Source organism: Borostomias antarcticus (genome assembly GCF_949987555.1).
Source record: "Borostomias antarcticus genome assembly, chromosome: 1".
Taxonomy (NCBI): domain Eukaryota; kingdom Metazoa; phylum Chordata; class Actinopteri; order Stomiiformes; family Stomiidae; genus Borostomias; species Borostomias antarcticus.
The window spans coordinates 17,529,199-17,547,177 of record NC_140234.1 but is presented as its reverse complement, the minus strand read 5'-3'; the positions used below and the strand labels follow the sequence as shown (position 1 = coordinate 17,547,177).

The following is a 17,979-nucleotide window of genomic DNA, read 5'->3' as shown; positions in this document are numbered from 1 at the left end:
TAATCATATCAATGCTCCCACAGGATCTGAGAGCTGCTGCGTCTGTGAACAGTTTTAAAGGGCAGCTAAAGACGCACCTATACAGACAAGCCTTCGAGTGCTAGGCCGTCTCTATCTGACACACTCTCTCCTTTCAGCTTGACTGTTTTCCCCGGGCACTGACCTCTTTTATGTCACTATGTTTATGTGTACTCTTTTTCTTTAATGTATTCAGTACACTATATATCTGATTGGATGTTTTTAATGTTCCTACTGCAAAGCACTCGTGCTAAGAAGGGTGCTATATAAACAAAATTTTACTTACTTACTTACTTACTTACTTACTTATAAGCTTGTTTTTCAGTTTAAACATCTTTGGGGAATTGTGTACAGTGTCTGAATGACATATCACATCCCCACCAAAGTGATATCCAATCAAATGTCTCAGTCCTCAGTAATAAGATGCAGAGAGGAGAAGAACTGTATAAAACTGCACTCAGGGCCCTTCCTCTGTCAGGAGGTGGGTGTGTGCAAGGATGACTCTCCTCTTTGTGTGGTATTTGATTTACCCTTGCTCTGGCCTCTCCCTCACCTCCGCACCCCCTTACACCTCAGCGTCTATCCCAGCCCCGGCCCCAGCCTCAGGGTGCTTTTTGCAGAGTGACTTTCAGCCTGGGTTTGTGGCTGAGGGAGATTATGTCATTGGGGGTATCTTCCCCCTGCACTACAACCAGGAGATGCCAGACCTCAACTGCACCTACAAACCAGCTGCAGTCAAGTGCAATGGGTGAGTCTTCTCTGCTTGCCAAGCAAACTCAGTGTGTGAGTTATACTGTAAAATAAGGATTATTGTCTTACAAAAGCCAACGTTATATGCTATGCTTTCATTTATTTTATTTCACACTGATTTTGTGTGTGTGTGCGTGTGTGTGCGTGTGTGTGTGTGTGTAGGTTTGACCCAAGGGCTTTCCGCTGGGCCCAGACGATGAGACTGGCAGTGGAGGAGATCAACCACAGTCAGGACCTGCTGCCCAACCACACGCTGGGCTACAAGATCTTTGACTCCTGCGCCTACCCTCTGACAGGCCAGAGGGCTGCTCTAGCCGTGCTGAACGGACCGGGCCAGGCCCACTCACCCACCTGCTCCGGTGCCTCTCCACTCCTGGCCGTGATCGGCGAATCTGGCTCTGCTCAGTCCATTGTGGTATCTGGAATCCTGCAGCCATTCAGAATCCCTATGGTAGAGTTCATTTTCTATTTCTGTCTTTCTGGCAGCAACATAAAAATACAGAAGATAAATAAATAAATATATGATCGCTTATGAAGAATCTAACTTTGGGATGTCATTTGATTGTAAAACATCTCACTTATACAATAATTGTATAAGTGAGATTTCTTTTAATGAAATGACATCCCAAAGTTAGATTCTTCATAAACGATCATATATTTATTTATTATTATGCTGTCTTGTGTGTTTGTGAACGACCTGAGCCATTCCTTACACTCTGTCTCTCTCTCAGATCAGCTACTTCTCATCATGCGCATGCCTCAGTGACAGGAGGAAGTACCCAACCTTTTTCAGGGTGATCCCCAATGATGACTACCAGGTGAGCGCCTGACAGAGAAACAGAGGGCTGGTGAGGGAGATTTAAAGGACAATGCTCGTTTTTGACAACCTGGACCTTATTTACGACATATTATAAGATGTTTGACTCACCGAGATCACTTTGGTGTAGTTCGGAGGCATGTAGAAGAAATTTAAAATCCAGCGCGAGCCAGTATATCCATGTAATGGCCGTGGTCGGGGCACTTAGAATGCAGTTTCTAAAAATCTATTTTCTGCCGCGAAACGGTTGTTTTCATCAATCTGTCTTGATGAATCGCTAGTTGTGCTTACATAGAGCATGCCTGTTGTGGTTTTCACATGCCATGATCTTTAGAAACGTCTTTCGAAACGATATAGCTTCCTCACTTGCTCCAGCACTAATGCGCACAGCGCGCAATCGTTGCTCCAGCACGCTGTGCGCATGCGTGCTGGAGCAAGTGAGGAAGCTATTTCGTGTCTAAAGACGTTTCTAAAGATCATATTACAGAGGCATGTGAAATACCACAACAGGCCTATGCTCTCTATGTAAGCACAACTAGCGATTCATCAAGACAGATTGATGAAAACAACCGTTTCGCGGAAGAAAATAGATTTTTAGAAACTGCATTCTAAGTGCCCCGACCACCGCCATTACATGGATATTCTGGCTCACGCTGGATTTTAAATTTCTTCTACATGTCTCCAAACTACACCAAAGTGATCTCGGTGAGTCAAACGTCTTATAATATGTCGTAAATAAGGTCCAGGTTGTCAAAAACGAGCATTGTCCTTTAACAGTGAGGACATGAGTCTCTAGTCCCAGCGTGTATACTGTACTGGCTGGGAGCTAAATATAACCGTCAGTGAATGGAGCCGTTTGCTCCCTGCGTGTGATCCAACCGTCCATCTTCAGTATACATTACGCTATAGTGGGATCTGTGTGTGTGAGTCCAGGTGAAGGCCATGGCCCAGATGCTGCTACGCTTCGGCTGGAAGTGGGTGGGGGTGGTGCGCGGGGACCACGCGTACGGACGCTTCGCCCTGCAGGGACTGCTGAGGGAGCTGAGCGGCACGGACGTGTGTGTGGCCTACCAGGAGATGATCCCTCTACTCTACAACCGCAAGAAGGCCCTGGACATCATCCAGGTAGAGCTACAGAGGGGCAGAGATACTCCGGAGAGATATACTACAGTATAGTACTGGATATTAAAAATGTGTTCAATTGATTTCCTTTTTCACACTCTTCTTGTCTGTATTTTTTTCTTCTCTCTTTCTATCTAAAATCATAATTAGATGTTTATCATGCCCCTCTTTCCTTCAACGTCCCCTCCCCTTTCTCCTCTCCTGTCCTGTACCGTAGGTGATGCGTAGCTCCAGAGCCAGGGTGGTGGTGGTGTTTTCAGCCGAGGGGGAGATGACTCCCTTCCTCAGAGACTACATGGACCAGAACATCACCGGGATCCAGTGGGTGGCCAGCGAGGCCTGGGTCACTGCCTCTGTCTTCACAGGCAGCGAGTACTACCCCTACCTGGGGGGCACCATCGGCTTCGGCATCAGACGGGGCCACATCCCCGGGCTCAGGGACTACCTACAGACGGTGGACCCCTGGAGGTACCCCTCCAACCCCCTGGTGAGGGAGCTGTGGGCGGCTCTGTATGGCTGCTCCCCATCTCCCTCCTCTGCCTCTATCACCTCACTGCCCCCATGCTCGGGGCAAGAGGCACTCCTGGAGCAGCACTCTGCCTATATGAACACCTCCAGCCCCAGAATAGCCTACAATGTGTACAAGGCTGTGTACGCCATAGCCCACTCCCTGCACAACCTCCTCCACTGCCAGCCAGGCACAGGGCCCTTCCTCAACAACTCATGTGCTCAAAGCACTAACATACACCCCTGGCAGGTACAGATGTCGTTATCATTTAGTCACTTTTAAATCCTAAACTGAGAACAAAATAAGTAATCTGTTGCTTTGTGACACAGTTTGCTACACCAAGTGTGTCAGTTGGATTCATAATAAGTTGAAATGCATGCACTAAATCTAAGGCCTTGGCATTATGTCATACACCAACACCATGTACTATAGTAACAATCTATGTTTTTCAAAGCTTCAGCACTATCTCCAGGAGGTGGACTTTTCCATTTCTGGGCAGCAGGTGAACTTTGACCTTAAAGGGGACTCCATTCCATACTATGACATCATCAACTGGCAGAGAGGCACAGATGGAAACATTGAGTTTGTCAATGTCGGCCTGTTCGATGGAACAAAGGATGCTGGGAAGGAGCTGGTTATCCAAGAGGAGTCAATAGTGTGGGCGGGGCATCAGAGAGAGGCAAGCTGCTCACACTGTGTATTTACCTACATCAGATGCCAACTTTTGAAGTTCTATAGGGCGAGGTGGAGGTAAGTCAGGTGAATGGGACAGTTTGGATTTGATGATTTACGTAATGTAGTTTCACCTCATGACTGTGAGATCAAAATATAAATGCAGATGCACTTATAATGTATCCCGCACTATGAAATGTATTGTGCTGTGTTCACAACTTTCCTTTTGGAAGACAGCAATGGAGTTTGCAATTTGACCTTTTCAATTTGACCCGGGGTGGTTCAGGCGGTGGTGTCTGTTTGCAGTGCCAGCTGTGCTCCAGGATCCAGGAAGGCTGTCCGTCGTGGGGAGCCTGTGTGCTGCTTTGACTGTGTACCGTGTGACAGTGGCAAGATTAGTAATCAGACAGGTAAAACAGCAACCAAAAGGCCATAACATTTGACTGCTATTGGACCAACAAGTAATACTTTGATAATCTACTGTACATTCAATTTTAAAAATTGCTCCTTCTTTCATCCCTCCCTCTCTCTATCTTCCTTTCTCTGCCCCCCCCCCTCCTCCCCCGTCTCTCTCAAACTCTAGATTCTATAGATTGCAAAGTTTGTCCGGAGGACTTCTGGTCGAATGCAGAAGGAACCCAGTGCATCCCTAAGATGGTGGAGTTCCTGTCCTATGATGTCATGGGCATCGCCCTGACAGTGATGGCTGTGGTGGGCGCCTGTCTGACTATGGCCATCATGGCTGTCTTCTTTTACCACAGGAACACTCCCATCGTCCGTGTTAACAACTCAGAGCTGAGCTTCTTCATCCTGCTCTCCCTGACTCTGTGCTTCCTGTGTGCGCTGGTCTTTATCGGAGAGCCAACCTCCTGGTCCTGCATGCTGCGCCATACGGCCTTTAGCATCACATTTTCTCTCTGCATCTCCTGCATCCTGGGTAAGACTCTGGTGGTCCTGGCTGCCTTCACTGCCACCAGGCCTGGGAACAACATCATGAAGTGGCTGGGGCCCAAACCCCAGAGGGTCATCATCTTCAGCTGTACCCTGATCCAGGTCATAATATGTGCAGCCTGGCTCATAGACGCCCCTCCCTTCCCCTCCAGAAACACCCAGTACCAACGCTCTAAGATCATTCTAGAATGCAGTGTAGGGTCCAACCTGGCCTTCTGGTGTGTTCTGGGATACATCGGACTCCTGGCATGCCTGTGCTTTGTCCTGGCTTTTCTCGCCCGAAAGTTGCCTGGCAACTTCAACGAGGCCAAGTTCATCACCTTCAGTATGCTGATCTTCTGTGCCGTGTGGATGGCCTTCGTTCCTGCCTACGTCAGCTCCCCAGGGAAATATGCTGACGCAGTGGAGACTTTTGCTATCCTGGCCTCCAGTTTTGGTCTGCTGTTCTGTCTGTTTGCTCCTAAATGTTACATAATTCTACTGAAGCCAGAGAAGAACACTAAACAGCATCTGATGGGAAAGGAAAAAAAGTGATTTCAATAGAAAATGTATGATTCTAGGAAATTGTACAAACTGTATATGACTTTAGATGTATTAAAGCTCTTCAGGGAATACATTAACTTATGTTTCTCACAGATTTCGTCTTTCTCCATTTTGCAGTACATAAATAAATGCAACATGACAATAATAATAAATCTTTGTCCAAATATTGCCTATTCACAATCCTCCCTCTCCAATGTAATTCAATTTTACACTAAGCATGAACACAGCAGGTAGGCCACACATGGGACATTGCCCTCAAATAATTTGCAGGGATGATTAGATTAAGGTTATAACAGCCTATAACAGCAAATATACATACTGTATAAAGTAGCACTTGCAATCCATTTTCTTAAAATGTCAGCAATATTTGACAAAGATGTGGGATGTGCAGCCCCTTGCCCTGCCCTCTGGTGCAGCTGTGCTCATGATGAGCCCCCAGACAGCCAGCGGGGCAGTGCTGGCCGCTAGACTGGGTATAAAACCCAGTGATGGGGAGGCATGCTGACGTGTGTGAGCTGTCACCTTTCTCCACACATCTCAATGACGACTGCTTCCTCAACTCCTGTGGAGCGAAGTATGGCTCTGAGACTACTGTTTCTAGCTCTCGTTTCTGGCGTGCATGCCGTGGATGGGTTTAGAGATGGGCTGGTGCCTGGGCTTAGGGCTGGAGCTGCAGAGGCTAGGGCCAGGAGTAGGTCTGCGTCAGCGCAGGAGTCTATCAGATGCAGGCTCCAGGGCTCCCCTCGGCTCCCAGTGTTTTCCCAGGATGGAGACTTTGTCATTGCGGGCGTTTTTTCCATCCACAACTACTTGTACACCGTGGACCACAGCTACACTAATCTGCCTGAGGCCCCACAGTGCACAGGGAGGTTAGTGAAATGAGGAAAGGAGAGGAGTGACAGGAGAATTGAGGGGTGTTTGCCTGTGTGTGCTTAACTATTCGGTAGGCTATATGACAAAAAATATGGCTTCCACATGTACAGTAGGCTACTTCTTGTACGTTTAATAGCCTACTGCTATGTGTAAATGTTGAGTAGCCATTGGCTCTTGCACTGATAGCCTAACTGTCTTTCTGTCAATAGTATGGATTCACGTGAACTGCGCTTTGCGCGCGCCATGATCTTTGCCATCGAGGAGATCAATAACAGCTCGGAGCTGCTGCCGGGAGTGAAGCTCGGTTACCGCATCCATGACTCCTGCGCCTCAGTACCTGTGGCTGTAAAGGTGGCGTTCCAGCTGGCAAATGGCCTGGAGCCGGTATTTGACACTGGAAAACCGTGTTCTCAGACAAGCTCGGTAACAGCTATAGTCGGAGAGTCTGGCTCTACGCCATCCATCAGTATGGCACGCATCATCGGGCCTTTCGAAATTCCACAGGTGAATTCACATCTCATAAGAAAGGCCAACATTATTTTACTAACCGACTTGTATGTGGTCTATGAAATTCGGTGATTTAGAATTGGCTTTTTATTAATGTAGCCTATAGCTGCCTTCTCCCGAACTTTGTTTCTAGGTGAGCCACTTTGCCACCTGCGCGTGTCTGAGCAATAAGGAACATTATCCGACTTTCTTCAGAACTATCCCCAGCGACCTGTTCCAGGCTGACGCTCTGGCTCGGCTAGTGAAGCACTATGGTTGGACCTGGATCGGGGCTGTCCGGTCTGACTCTGACTACGGTAATAACGGTATGGCCGCGTTCCTCCGGTCGGCTAAAAAGGAGGGCATTTGTGTGGAATACTCGGAGGCTTTCTACCGAACTGACCCAATCAGCAAGTTGCAATATGTGACCGACGTTATCCGCAGGTTCGATTGATTATTTCAGTAGCCTATCGGTTTTACTCCACGGGGTCCGTTAGCGTCAGCGTCAACAATCAACTATCAGACGCTAATGAATCCATTGTAATTGATGACAGCAGCTCCACAGCCGTGGTGTTGCGTTCGATGCCTGCGTCGGACGTTAGAGAATCGCCGAGGTAGGCTGCATTTCTTCATTGACGGAAGCTGACAGTTGACGCTGACGAACGCAGTGGAGCCAAGGGGGCTACAGCCTATCAATTAGGCTACTATTTAGGACAATCTATATCAGCCCCCCCCATGAATGACATTATGAATATTCTCTTGTCATCAAAAATTGCAGAAGGATAGCTGATCACAGGCAAATCATATTAGGCTATTTATCACAGGCTTATCAACATGCCCTTCCCTCAGGTCCACAGCCAGGGTTGTTGTGGCGTTCCTCGCCCCTGGAGACATGCGCATCCTACTGGAGGAGCTGGAGCACCAGCCCCCTCCACCTCTCCAGTGGATAGGAAGCGAGTCCTGGGTCACTGACCCAGACATGCTGCGCTTCAGCGTGTGTGCCGGGGCCATCGGCTTTGGCATCCAGCGCTCTGTCATCCCCGGGCTGAGAGACTTCCTCCTGGACCTCTCCCCTGCCACGGTGACCGGCTCGCTACTCCTCACAGAGTTCTGGGAGAGCGCCTTCAACTGCAGGCTACATGGGACTGGTGAGAGCGTTCGTTACAGGGGGCCGTGGGAAGTAAAACTCCTCTTCGATCATTCTGTCACATGGAACTGTCTGTCCGTCCCTATCTATCTGTCTAGCTGCTGGGGATGAGTTGCGGGAGTGTGATGGGACCGAGGACATGACCGAGCTGCACACCCCATACACGGACACTTCTCAGCTGCGGATCACTAACATGGTGTACAAGGCCGTGTACGCCATAGCCCACGCCATCAACGCCATCGTCTGCGAGGAGAACACAAACTCCACCGCTCGCTGTGACAGACACGCTGACGTCCAGCCGAAGCAGGTCAGCGCCACTCAACAGTCCTATTAAAAGACACAACTAGGAGTCACAACTGTCACTCAAATGAATTCAGCAAAATCGTGTTATGATAAATCAGATGCATTTATTTTATTTGATGGAAGCTTTTTCAAACGTTTCACCTCCATCCATCTCTTTCTCCCTCCATCCACTCACTTCTTTCCCTTCACTCTCCACTCCTCCACTCCTCCTCCTTCTCTCCTCCTGTAGGTTCTGGAGAGACTAAAGACGGTGAATTTCACTCGTAATGGCTACCAGGTGTCATTCGATGCCAACGGGGACCCGGTCGCCACCTATGAGCTGGTGAACTGGCAGACTCTCAAGAGTGGAAAGATGGAGTTTGTGACAGTGGGGCGCTATGATGTGTCTCTGCCAGCTGGTCAGGAGTTCCACATGAGCAGAAGCATCACCTGGGCACATGGGGGCACACAGGTAGGGGGCACACCGGCATGTGTTCTGTACTGATCTTGCTTGGGTAAGGTACTGTACCATAACAATATGTGATGTTGTTTGTGTGTCAGGTTCCTATGTCTGTGTGCAGTGAGAGCTGTCCCCCAGGTACTCGTCAGGCCGTGCAGAAAGGAAAGCCCGTCTGCTGCTATGACTGTATACCATGTGCAGAGGGAGAGATCAGCAACACCACAGGTGTGTGAAAATGTCTTCGTCAAAATGTACCTCAGCCACACTGCCCTAACCTCAGGACAACTGCTACAGCTATATGCTACTAATACCAGTTCTCTGGTTTTCCTTTGCCAGATTCTCCAGACTGTCAGTCCTGTCCTGAGGAGTTCTGGCCCAACACTCGGAGGGATCTGTGTCTGCCCAAACCTGTGGAGTTCCTCTCCTTCCATGAGGTCCTGGGAATCATCCTGACCACCTGCTCTGTGGGAGGGGCCTGCCTGGCTGTAGCCACGGCAACTGTGTTCTACCGTCACCGGGGGACCCCCGTGGTCAGGGCCAACAACTCTGAGCTGAGCTTCCTGCTGCTCTTCTCCTTGATCCTGTGTTTTCTGTGTTCTCTCACCTTCATTGGCCGGCCCTCTGAGTGGTCCTGTATGCTGCGCCACACTGCGTTTGGGATCACCTTTGTCCTCTGCATCTCTTGTGTTCTGGGGAAAACTATAGTGGTGTTGATGGCCTTCAGGGCTACACTTCCAGGAAGTAATGCTATGAAGTGGTTCGGGCCTCCACAGCAGAGACTGACAGTGTTGTCTTTCACGTTTATCCAAGCACTGATATGTACCCTATGGTTAGTTATATCACCCCCCTTCCCCATAAAAAATCTGACCACCTTTAAGGAGCGAATCATTCTGGAATGTGCCTTGGGTTCAGCTGTGGGCTTCTGGGCTGTGTTGGGGTATATAGGACTCCTGGCTCTCTTGTGCTTTGTCCTGGCTTTTTTGGCTCGGAAGCTGCCTGATAACTTCAATGAGGCCAAATTCATCACCTTCAGCATGTTGATATTCTGTGCAGTCTGGATCACCTTTATCCCAGCTTATGTCAGCTCCCCTGGGAAGTTCACTGTAGCTGTGGAGATCTTTGCTATTCTGGCTTCCAGTTTTGGGTTGATCCTATGTATATTTGCTCCTAAATGTTTCATCATATTATTCAGACCCGAAAAAAACACCAAGAAACAACTCATGGGAAAAGTCCCCTCCAAGGCTCTCTGAGACACTCAGAGTAAATTAATCTGACAGATTGCTGGTAATGTGTGAGTGTACTGTTAGGTCTATATATGTGCCTCCTGAACTAACACTCAACTAGCTCTGTCCAAAGAAACTGACAGACAATTATAAATTGTCCTTAAAGGGGTAGTGTGCTATTTTGGACATTTAGCCCTATTTGTGGTCTGTCTACCATGAACCTGAAATACAGAGACCATCATTTCACTGATCGTTCCAGTATTGAGCTAGCTGCAGTTTTTATGCAGGCTCTCACTGGGCTACAATGGAAGTCAATGGGGCATACGCAAATGTGTTTAAAAACTATGATAATGATCTTTATGTTTCAGGTTCATGGTTGCCAGATCACAAATAGGGATACATGTCCAAAATAGCACACTACCCCTTTAAACATTTTTTCTACCAAGACATGCAAACCCACTGTGTGGAAAATACATTTGTCCAGGATAAACAAACTGTAGACATTGTACATTTCCATATTTCAAATGTATTTAAGTAGTTAATTGAACAAAACAGTGCACTTGCCCCTTATACTGTATGTTTATGCAACATGATAGTGTTGTGACAGAAATAAACATTTTCATAGCTTTTTTGATGTGACATTGCTTGTGTAGTCTGTCAATCACACACTATGATTCATGACCACTTCAATGTAGTGGAGATACTGTACACAGGTGCCAGGATAACCTAAATCTCCTTTTGGAATTAGTATGATAAATCCCAAACTCTACAGGAATCATTTAAAAGTCTATAGCTTAAGTGACCAATAAGCAGTTGATATCTCATGAAGACAACTTCCACATGCCTATTCATGGTATGTGCAATACAACATGCAATGATTCATTTGATTAAATGTGAATTCAATTAATCTATTCATCGCAAAGGACAACATATATCTGCCACATTTTCAAAATGTCAAGTGCCTCAGGGATTTCCCTGTCATCCCTTTCTTAGTGTTCCTCTCTGGTTGCAGTAGGATGATGTAACATTTTGGCACAAAGATACACAGCAACAGTCCAAAGCTGGAGGCCAAGATAGCGAAGATCTCCACAGCAACTGTGTACTTCCCAGGAGAGCTGACATAAGCTGGGATGAACGAAATCCACACGGCACAGAAGATCAGCATGCTGAAGGTAATGAGCTTGGCTTCATTGAAGGTATCTGGAAGTTTCCGTCCCAGAAAAGCCAGGAGGAGGCAGAGGGAGGCCAGCAGGCCAATGTAACCAAGGACCAGGTAGAAGCCTGGAGGCCAGGGCTCTTTGCATTCCAGCACCACCTGTGAAACAATTCACACATATCTACCTTCATTCAGATTATTAGGAATGATGAACTGTGGATGACTGATATCTCCTAACCTTCCCAGTTGTTCCAAGGTAGAAGGGGTTCCTGAACGGATAGGGTGGTGCCATGGAAAGCCAGCCTGCACAGAGACACACCTGGAAGTAAGAGTTGTCATTTGTAGTAAGTAGGAAGTAAATGATTTATGGAGCTGCTATTGTTTCTATGTTATTGTTGCAAATATCCCAGTACCTCAAGCCCTACTCTACCTGTGGGGCCGTGGTGCAGAGGATGAGTGCCCTCTGCTGGGAAGGGCCAAACAGCTTCAGAGCACTGGAACCAGGTACGGTGGCCCGGAAGGCCAGGAGCACCATAATAGTCTTGACTAGGACGCAAGAGAGACAGATGACGAAGCTGATCCCAAACGCAGCCTGGCGGAACCTGCAAGCCCATACCGACGGCCGGCCAATGAAAAGCAGTGAGCACAGGAAGCAGAGCTTGAGTGACAGCAGCAGCAGGAAGCTCAACTCTGAGTTGTTGGCCCTAACAATTGGCGTGGAGCGGAAACGGTGGAAGATGGCTGTGATAGCGGTTGTTGTGACAACGCCCAGCAGTGTCAGGATGCCAAGGATGATGCCCATGGTGTTGTAGAAAGACAGGAAGTCATCAACTCCGGCAACACACTTCACCCTGTCTCTGTCTGACCAGTAGTACTCAGGACACTTGGTGCACCTCGTTGAACCTGAGTAAACATCCACACACACATAATACACACACACACATTAGGCGCCCCAGTCCTGCTGCTGCGCACAAACGACCAGCCTGATTTTCATGAAACTCGGTGGAAGAGTGGAGCCTGGGCCAACTTAGAACCCAATACATTTTGGAGTGGATCTGAATCACGGGGCGGGTCCACGAGCCACCCAAACATGGCCGCTCATTTACCTCCATTCATTATCAATGGGGAGGGGGGGGTCTTGAAACTGGCATATCTCGATGTGGGAAGGTCACAGAGACACGGGGTTTGGACTGGCATAAAACTTGACTTACAGTAATGAATTCAGAAATACCAAACCTATCCTGCTTGCACTCAGTATATAAGTTGCAAGTAAATTGAAGTTGCACATTAAAGGTGATATACATTACATTTTTAGGGAAACAAATCATTTTAAAAAGAATAATAATACATCCACAGAGCTTTTAGGAAGGTGCAGAATTACTTCAGCCCCAGCAACAGCGCAGGGCAGAAGGTAATGTTTTCTGTGGCGTGTGTTGTTTGTTTGTTTGTTTGGTTGGGTCGTTAGCAGGATTACACAAAAACTATCAGAGCGATTTTCATGAAACTTGATGAAGGGGTCTAGCATGGGCCAACTTAGAACCCATTAAACTTTGGAGCATATCCGAATTATGGGGCGGATCCTCAAATTAAAACAAAACTTTGAGCAAAGCCAGCTCCCTTTGGTGGCACTAGAGACATGGGGTTTGGACTGGGTGGTGCTGGGGGAGAACTCGGAGTGCACCGAACTGCCCCCTGCCGGCTCCAACCCGAGGGGGTTGCCACAGAGCCACCCAAAACACGGCTGCCCATTTTTTACCCCCATTCATTGTCAATGGCGGGGATTGAAGTGTCCATATCTTGACGTGGGAAGGTTACAGAGACATAGCATTTGGACTACCTACTATAAAGCTCTCGACGTAACGAAGGGAGCAATAACAAACATGTGCAGGTATATGTGTAGTAGGTACCTGTCTGATTGCTGATCTCTCCATCAGCGCAAGGCAGACAGTCGAAGCAGCATCGAGGTTCTCCCGTGCGGACGGCCTGTCTGTTGCCTGGGGAGCAGGGGGACGTGCACAGGGACACAGGTACCTGGGAAGGGACAGCAGACAATACAGTACAGTGGTCAGGATATGGTTCAAGAGTAACACTGTATGTATACATTGTTTATGAGTATGTATGTATGTATGTATGTATGTATGTATGTATGTATGTATGTACAGTATGTATGTATGTATGTATGTCATTTTGTTTATTCTTGTTTATGTTTCTTGATGTTGATTAATGACATGTAATTACTATCGTATTATTATTATTATTTTTAACATAGTTTTTTTACACCACACCTTGGTTTGGCCTCCAGTCCACACAATGGCACTCTCATCCATCTGTAGCTGCTCTCCAACAGGGGCGGAGCCATCATAGCCGCCTATCTTATGGAACCTTCATACAGTAACAGACCAATAGTTTATATTTAGTCACAAAACTACAATATTTCATAAAATACCCCCTCTCAAACCTGTGGATATGTAACCATTTTATAAAACAAAGATACAAGCCATGTCCTTCAGAACCTGATGTCTCCATGACTGTCCTTCTGCCAGTTAATGATGTCATAAAGAGGGACAGGCTCGCCATTGGAGTCAAAATGGACCTTCTCACCAAACTGGTTGATGAATTTCACCCTCTTGAGGTGCTGTAACAACTAGAGGAAGAACAGGGAGCGGTGGAAGCAAAGTACATTCTGATGTTGTGCAAATACACAACTGATGTTAAAATAATGATACCAAATCTTGATGAACTTTAATGAAACTGGAACTCTATGAGGAACTTTGCCTCTCAGCTGCTTGTACTGTATGTGTGCAAGTCATCTTGTACAGTATCAAATACAACCCCCCCCCCCCCCCGCCCCCCCTCACACACACACACACACACACACAACTATCGAACATACCTGTGTGGGTGTGAATGACATGGTCCTGCAGCTCCCCCGGGCCTGGCTGTTGTTCATAGCATCACACTGCAGCAGCTGGTGCAACGCGTGGGCCATGGCATACACAGCCTTGTACACGTTATAGGAGATCCTGACCTGGGACGCATTTGTGTAACTGCTATCTGTGTCCCTCAGATCTTCTGAACCAGTACACCAAGGGTTCCCCCCTGTGCTCCTAGAGCTCCTTCCCCCAGACCCCCACAAGGGCCCTGCAGTGTCAGAGCCCCTAGCAGGACTAGATAAGTGGGAAGAGTTAACTCCAGGGCTGGGTTGAGAAACACTCTCATTCTCCACTGGGTTACTATCCAGAATGTCAACTCTACCCTCTGATTTTTTACCGGACCCTCCAAACCGCAGGCTGCACCCAAACAGGTCCTCCCAGAACATGTTCATGAACTCCGACCCCGGAGAGGCAGAGGGACGAACCTTGAGCAGGAAGTCTTTCAGTCCGGGAATGTCCACTCCCGGGAAGGAGAAGCCCAGGGTTCCCTCCAGGAGAGGGTGGAACTGGGGCGAGGTGAGCAGGCTGGCAGTCACCCAGGCCTCGCTGGCCACCCACTGGATGCCAGTCACATTCCTCCTCGCCAGCTGGCAACAGGGCAATAGGAGACGATTGATCCATCGTACCCCAAAGTAAAAAAAAAAAAATATTAACATTAACATTCCATATCCCTTGCCTCTGCTCTGCCTTATTATTTTCCCTCCAATAAGGTCACACTTCACTTCCTTACCCGGCGCGGCATAGACAGCCTGTCTGTTCACGGTGAGCGTGAAACTCACCTCAGAGAGCAGCCCAAGCAGCTGGCCCTCTGGGGCGAAGACTACCACCACGCGGGCGCTGGAGGCCTGCAGGGCGTCCGCCAGGGCGCGCGTCTGAGCTGTGGAGGGCGATCTGGGAATGGTGAGGTGGAATGCCGGGCAGCCGCCCTGCTCCTCCAGCTGCGTGGAGAAGGCCTGGATGCCATATAGGCTGTAGTCATCCTTACACGCACGCACACATAATGCTGGGTTGGTCCCTGTACACCACCGTTTATTTTCATTGAATTGTTAATACGTACAGTATATTTGTCATGATCATTTTATACCTCTTTGGAATATCCTACCTGTGTCCCGAGGGTGCCTACCCAGCGCCAGCCGAAGTGTGTGACCAGCTGGACCAGCCCTCTCACCTGGAACAGGTCGCTGGGCACGGTACGCAGAAACGAGGGGTAGACGCGTTTATCCGTCAGACATGTACAGGTGGCAAAATAACTCACCTGGGGGACAGAAACAGAAAAAATGGTATTCTAGAGTAGATCATGTACCAGGGCATGATGATGAGATACAGTAAGGCAAGCTTATTGCCGTACATTTACGGTTGTAGTGAAAGTGCGTAATGCATTTAGATCTGTCTACATTTGTGGGTCCCTCTCACCAGTGGGATATTGAAGGGGCCCAGGGTGTGAGCCACGGCCCCGGTGGGAGTGGAGGAGGCCATGCCGATCACAGCAGGCACTGGAACCCCAGCCAGACATGGACGCCCCCCCGTTCCTCCCTCCACACGTCTCTTCTTTACACTCCTCTCCCTCCCACTCTCTGGCAGCACACCCCTCTCCATCTCTCCATCTCTCTCCATCCCCCACTCCATCTCTCTCTCCGGGCTCTGAGCTTCAGCTGTGGGAACCTCCATCCTCTCCTCCGTCTTATCTTCCGTCTGCTCCCTCGTTGTCCCCAGCAGCCTGGCCGTCTCTGAGGAGCCAGTGACCAGGGACAGGGCCCCTCTCAGGCTGGTGTGGACGTGGTCGCAGCTGTCCAGGATCCGGTAACCCAACGTCACACCCGGGAGCAGGGCTGAGTTACGGTTAATCTCCTCGACTGCAAACACCATGGTCATCATCCAGCGAAAGGCTCTTTGGTCAAAACTGGAGAGACGAGGCAAGAGAGAGAGAGACAGAGAGAGAGAGAGAGAGAGAGAGAGAGAGAGAGAGAGAGTTCTCAGTATGAACTTCGAGACTTGTAGACAATACAACAGACGTGTAAAACCAAATTAGAAGGATAGTATAATGAATGATATGTAGATGAATATAGGGATGAAAAAGCTGCAGTATGTTATCAAATAACACAAGCGATTGGCAAAACAGACACAACATTGTTGATCATCGCACGGGCAATTGCACATCTCTGGTTATGTGCCTCCGCAGTAAGTAGTAAGAAAACCGTTAATATCTTATGTGGCAGATATCACCTGCCGGTACAGTTGCTCTACTCACCCAGTGCATTGAGTGTGCCGGGGTGGGCTCCTGTAGCTGAGCAGTGTCTGTGGGGCCAGGTAGTGGACTGGAAACAACCCTCCAATCACAACATCCCCCTCCGCCTGCAACACCGGAGAGTAGCTGTCTCCCAGACTAGCACACTCTGAAACGCTCAAACCAAAAAGTCTGGTGCTGGCTGTCAGGTTCGCCCCTACTCGTACAGAACCAGACCTGGTTCCAGACTCAGACCCAAACCAAGGTCCTTCCATTTGTTCTTTTCTCATCCCCTCCTCCGAACTCAGGGACAGAGGAGAGGATAGAAGGAGCAGCAGGCTTAGCTGGACCCAGAGTGTCCCTTCTGGTAGCAGCACCATGTAGACTGCTGGTACCATTCTGTAGGTGATGGACTGAGAGGGCGAGGTCATCTACTAGACTATTGACACCTGAGGAGGCATACTGTATCTGAGCAGTACTTACCTGGCGAGCACTCTGTGTGAATGTGTTAGTGAGTGACACACAATGAGCTAAGTGTGCGTGTGTGTGTGTGTGTGTGTGTGTGTGTGTGTGTGTGTGTGTGTGTGTGTGTGTGTGTGTGTGCGCGTGTGTGAAAGACCTTCTGTCAGAGTGTGTGCCATGTACGTGTGTGCCAGAGAGGAGAACTCTGAGATTTTATACAGATAGATGACCCGCCTTAAGAACGTGAGCCCACTTCCTTCATCAGACACATACAGTGACTGACAGCCGGACAGACCAATGAGGTCAGAGCATCAGCATAATCGACCAGAGCACCTAGAACAGATTAACACAACACTCTGGGCTCCTGAACTTTCCTTTTGATGCTCTTATCGTGTTGTTAATTACATTTATGTCTTTCTGTCAAAACAGTACTGTGATTTGCACAAAAGGTAATATGTACAGTAAATGAAAATATTTTTCGATTGGTACAGTGTGTGTTGTGACAGCCAGACAGTGCAGTCTGCCTCTGTGCTCTCAGGTTGTGTGAACTACAGTCTGAGATGTGAGAGAACAATGGAGAAAAGAACATAAATGTGTGTGTGCATGTGTGTGAGCTTGTATGTGTATATGTGCATTCTCTTCAGAGGAGAAGAGAAAAGAGGAAAGACCTTTGTATGTGTGTGTTACACATCCCTATGGCTCAGGGATGACATGCAACAGTTCAATCCTATGAGAAGGATGGAAATAGATAATAGTGATGAGACAGACGACAGTTGTCCTCCTCATTAGCAGCCATGCAGATGAATCTTTATTACAAACACTCAGCAGACAGATCTAATATTCTCTTTTCTTTCCTAAAGAAACAGTGCAATGTATAATCTGACACAGTAATAACATATAACAAGTCACTTTGTTCTCTCAGAATTCACTAAAATATTCCCAAAATGAATAATCCACCACCAATTTCACATATAAAGCTAATAATCTCTTACTTAAAGCTTACTGCAGTCACATCCAATGGATCCCTATAGACATGTTGTCTGATAGTCACTTGACACATTAGGTGAAACTAGACCAATACTACTGAGAACAGGATAAATCCTAAACTAAAGAGAAAATAAGTACATAAATCATTCAATAGTCAACATGGACATAAGTAGCTAACTCCTATTCAGATATGAATGCTGGAAGGAAGTCAACAACAAACAATTATACCCCCTTGTTGTCTCACACCACTCCCCCTGCTGGTAGCAACAGATAGTAATGTATCCGTATAGGAAACTTGGCGGGCCCACAAATTATGAGAAAAGAAGCAAATAAGAAATAAATTAAATTATAAATGTGAACACACA

The 17,979-nt window shown here is 47.9% G+C and overlaps 3 protein-coding genes across 3 annotated transcripts; 2 read left to right on the top strand and 1 right to left on the bottom strand.

The window, feature by feature from the left end:
• Positions 1-515: 515 nt before the first annotated feature.
• Positions 516-5,372, top strand: olfcv3 (olfactory receptor C family, v3; the record flags this gene model as incomplete). The annotated part of the gene is made up of 8 exons (XM_084443989.1): positions 516-766; positions 931-1,219; positions 1,500-1,586; positions 2,519-2,710; positions 2,925-3,464; positions 3,670-3,965; positions 4,200-4,297; positions 4,471-5,372. The coding sequence occupies 8 exons, from the start codon at positions 516-518 to the stop codon at positions 5,370-5,372; spliced, it is 2,655 nt and encodes an 884-aa protein (XP_084300115.1).
• A 1,092-nt stretch (positions 5,373-6,464) lies between these two features.
• On the top strand, positions 6,465-9,879 carry LOC311328690 (extracellular calcium-sensing receptor-like; the record flags this gene model as incomplete). The annotated part of the gene is made up of 7 exons (XM_084461309.1): positions 6,465-6,758; positions 6,895-7,184; positions 7,590-7,888; positions 7,986-8,194; positions 8,420-8,641; positions 8,731-8,854; positions 8,966-9,879. 7 exons carry the CDS (start codon positions 6,465-6,467, stop codon positions 9,877-9,879), a joined length of 2,352 nt encoding a protein of 783 aa, XP_084317435.1.
• Positions 9,880-10,798: 919 nt separating this feature from the next.
• LOC311313695 (extracellular calcium-sensing receptor-like) lies at positions 10,799-15,834 on the bottom strand (the record flags this gene model as incomplete). The annotated part of the gene is made up of 12 exons (XM_084443869.1): positions 15,664-15,834; positions 15,355-15,474; positions 15,044-15,196; positions 14,721-14,921; positions 14,284-14,528; positions 13,902-14,124; positions 13,522-13,652; positions 13,294-13,390; positions 12,916-13,039; positions 11,439-11,911; positions 11,247-11,327; positions 10,799-11,167 (listed from the first exon to the last, which is right to left on the bottom strand). The coding sequence occupies exons 1-12, from the start codon at positions 15,814-15,816 to the stop codon at positions 10,799-10,801; spliced, it is 2,370 nt and encodes a 789-aa protein (XP_084299995.1). The 5' UTR covers positions 15,817-15,834.
• Between the last annotated feature and the right edge of the window lie 2,145 nt (positions 15,835-17,979).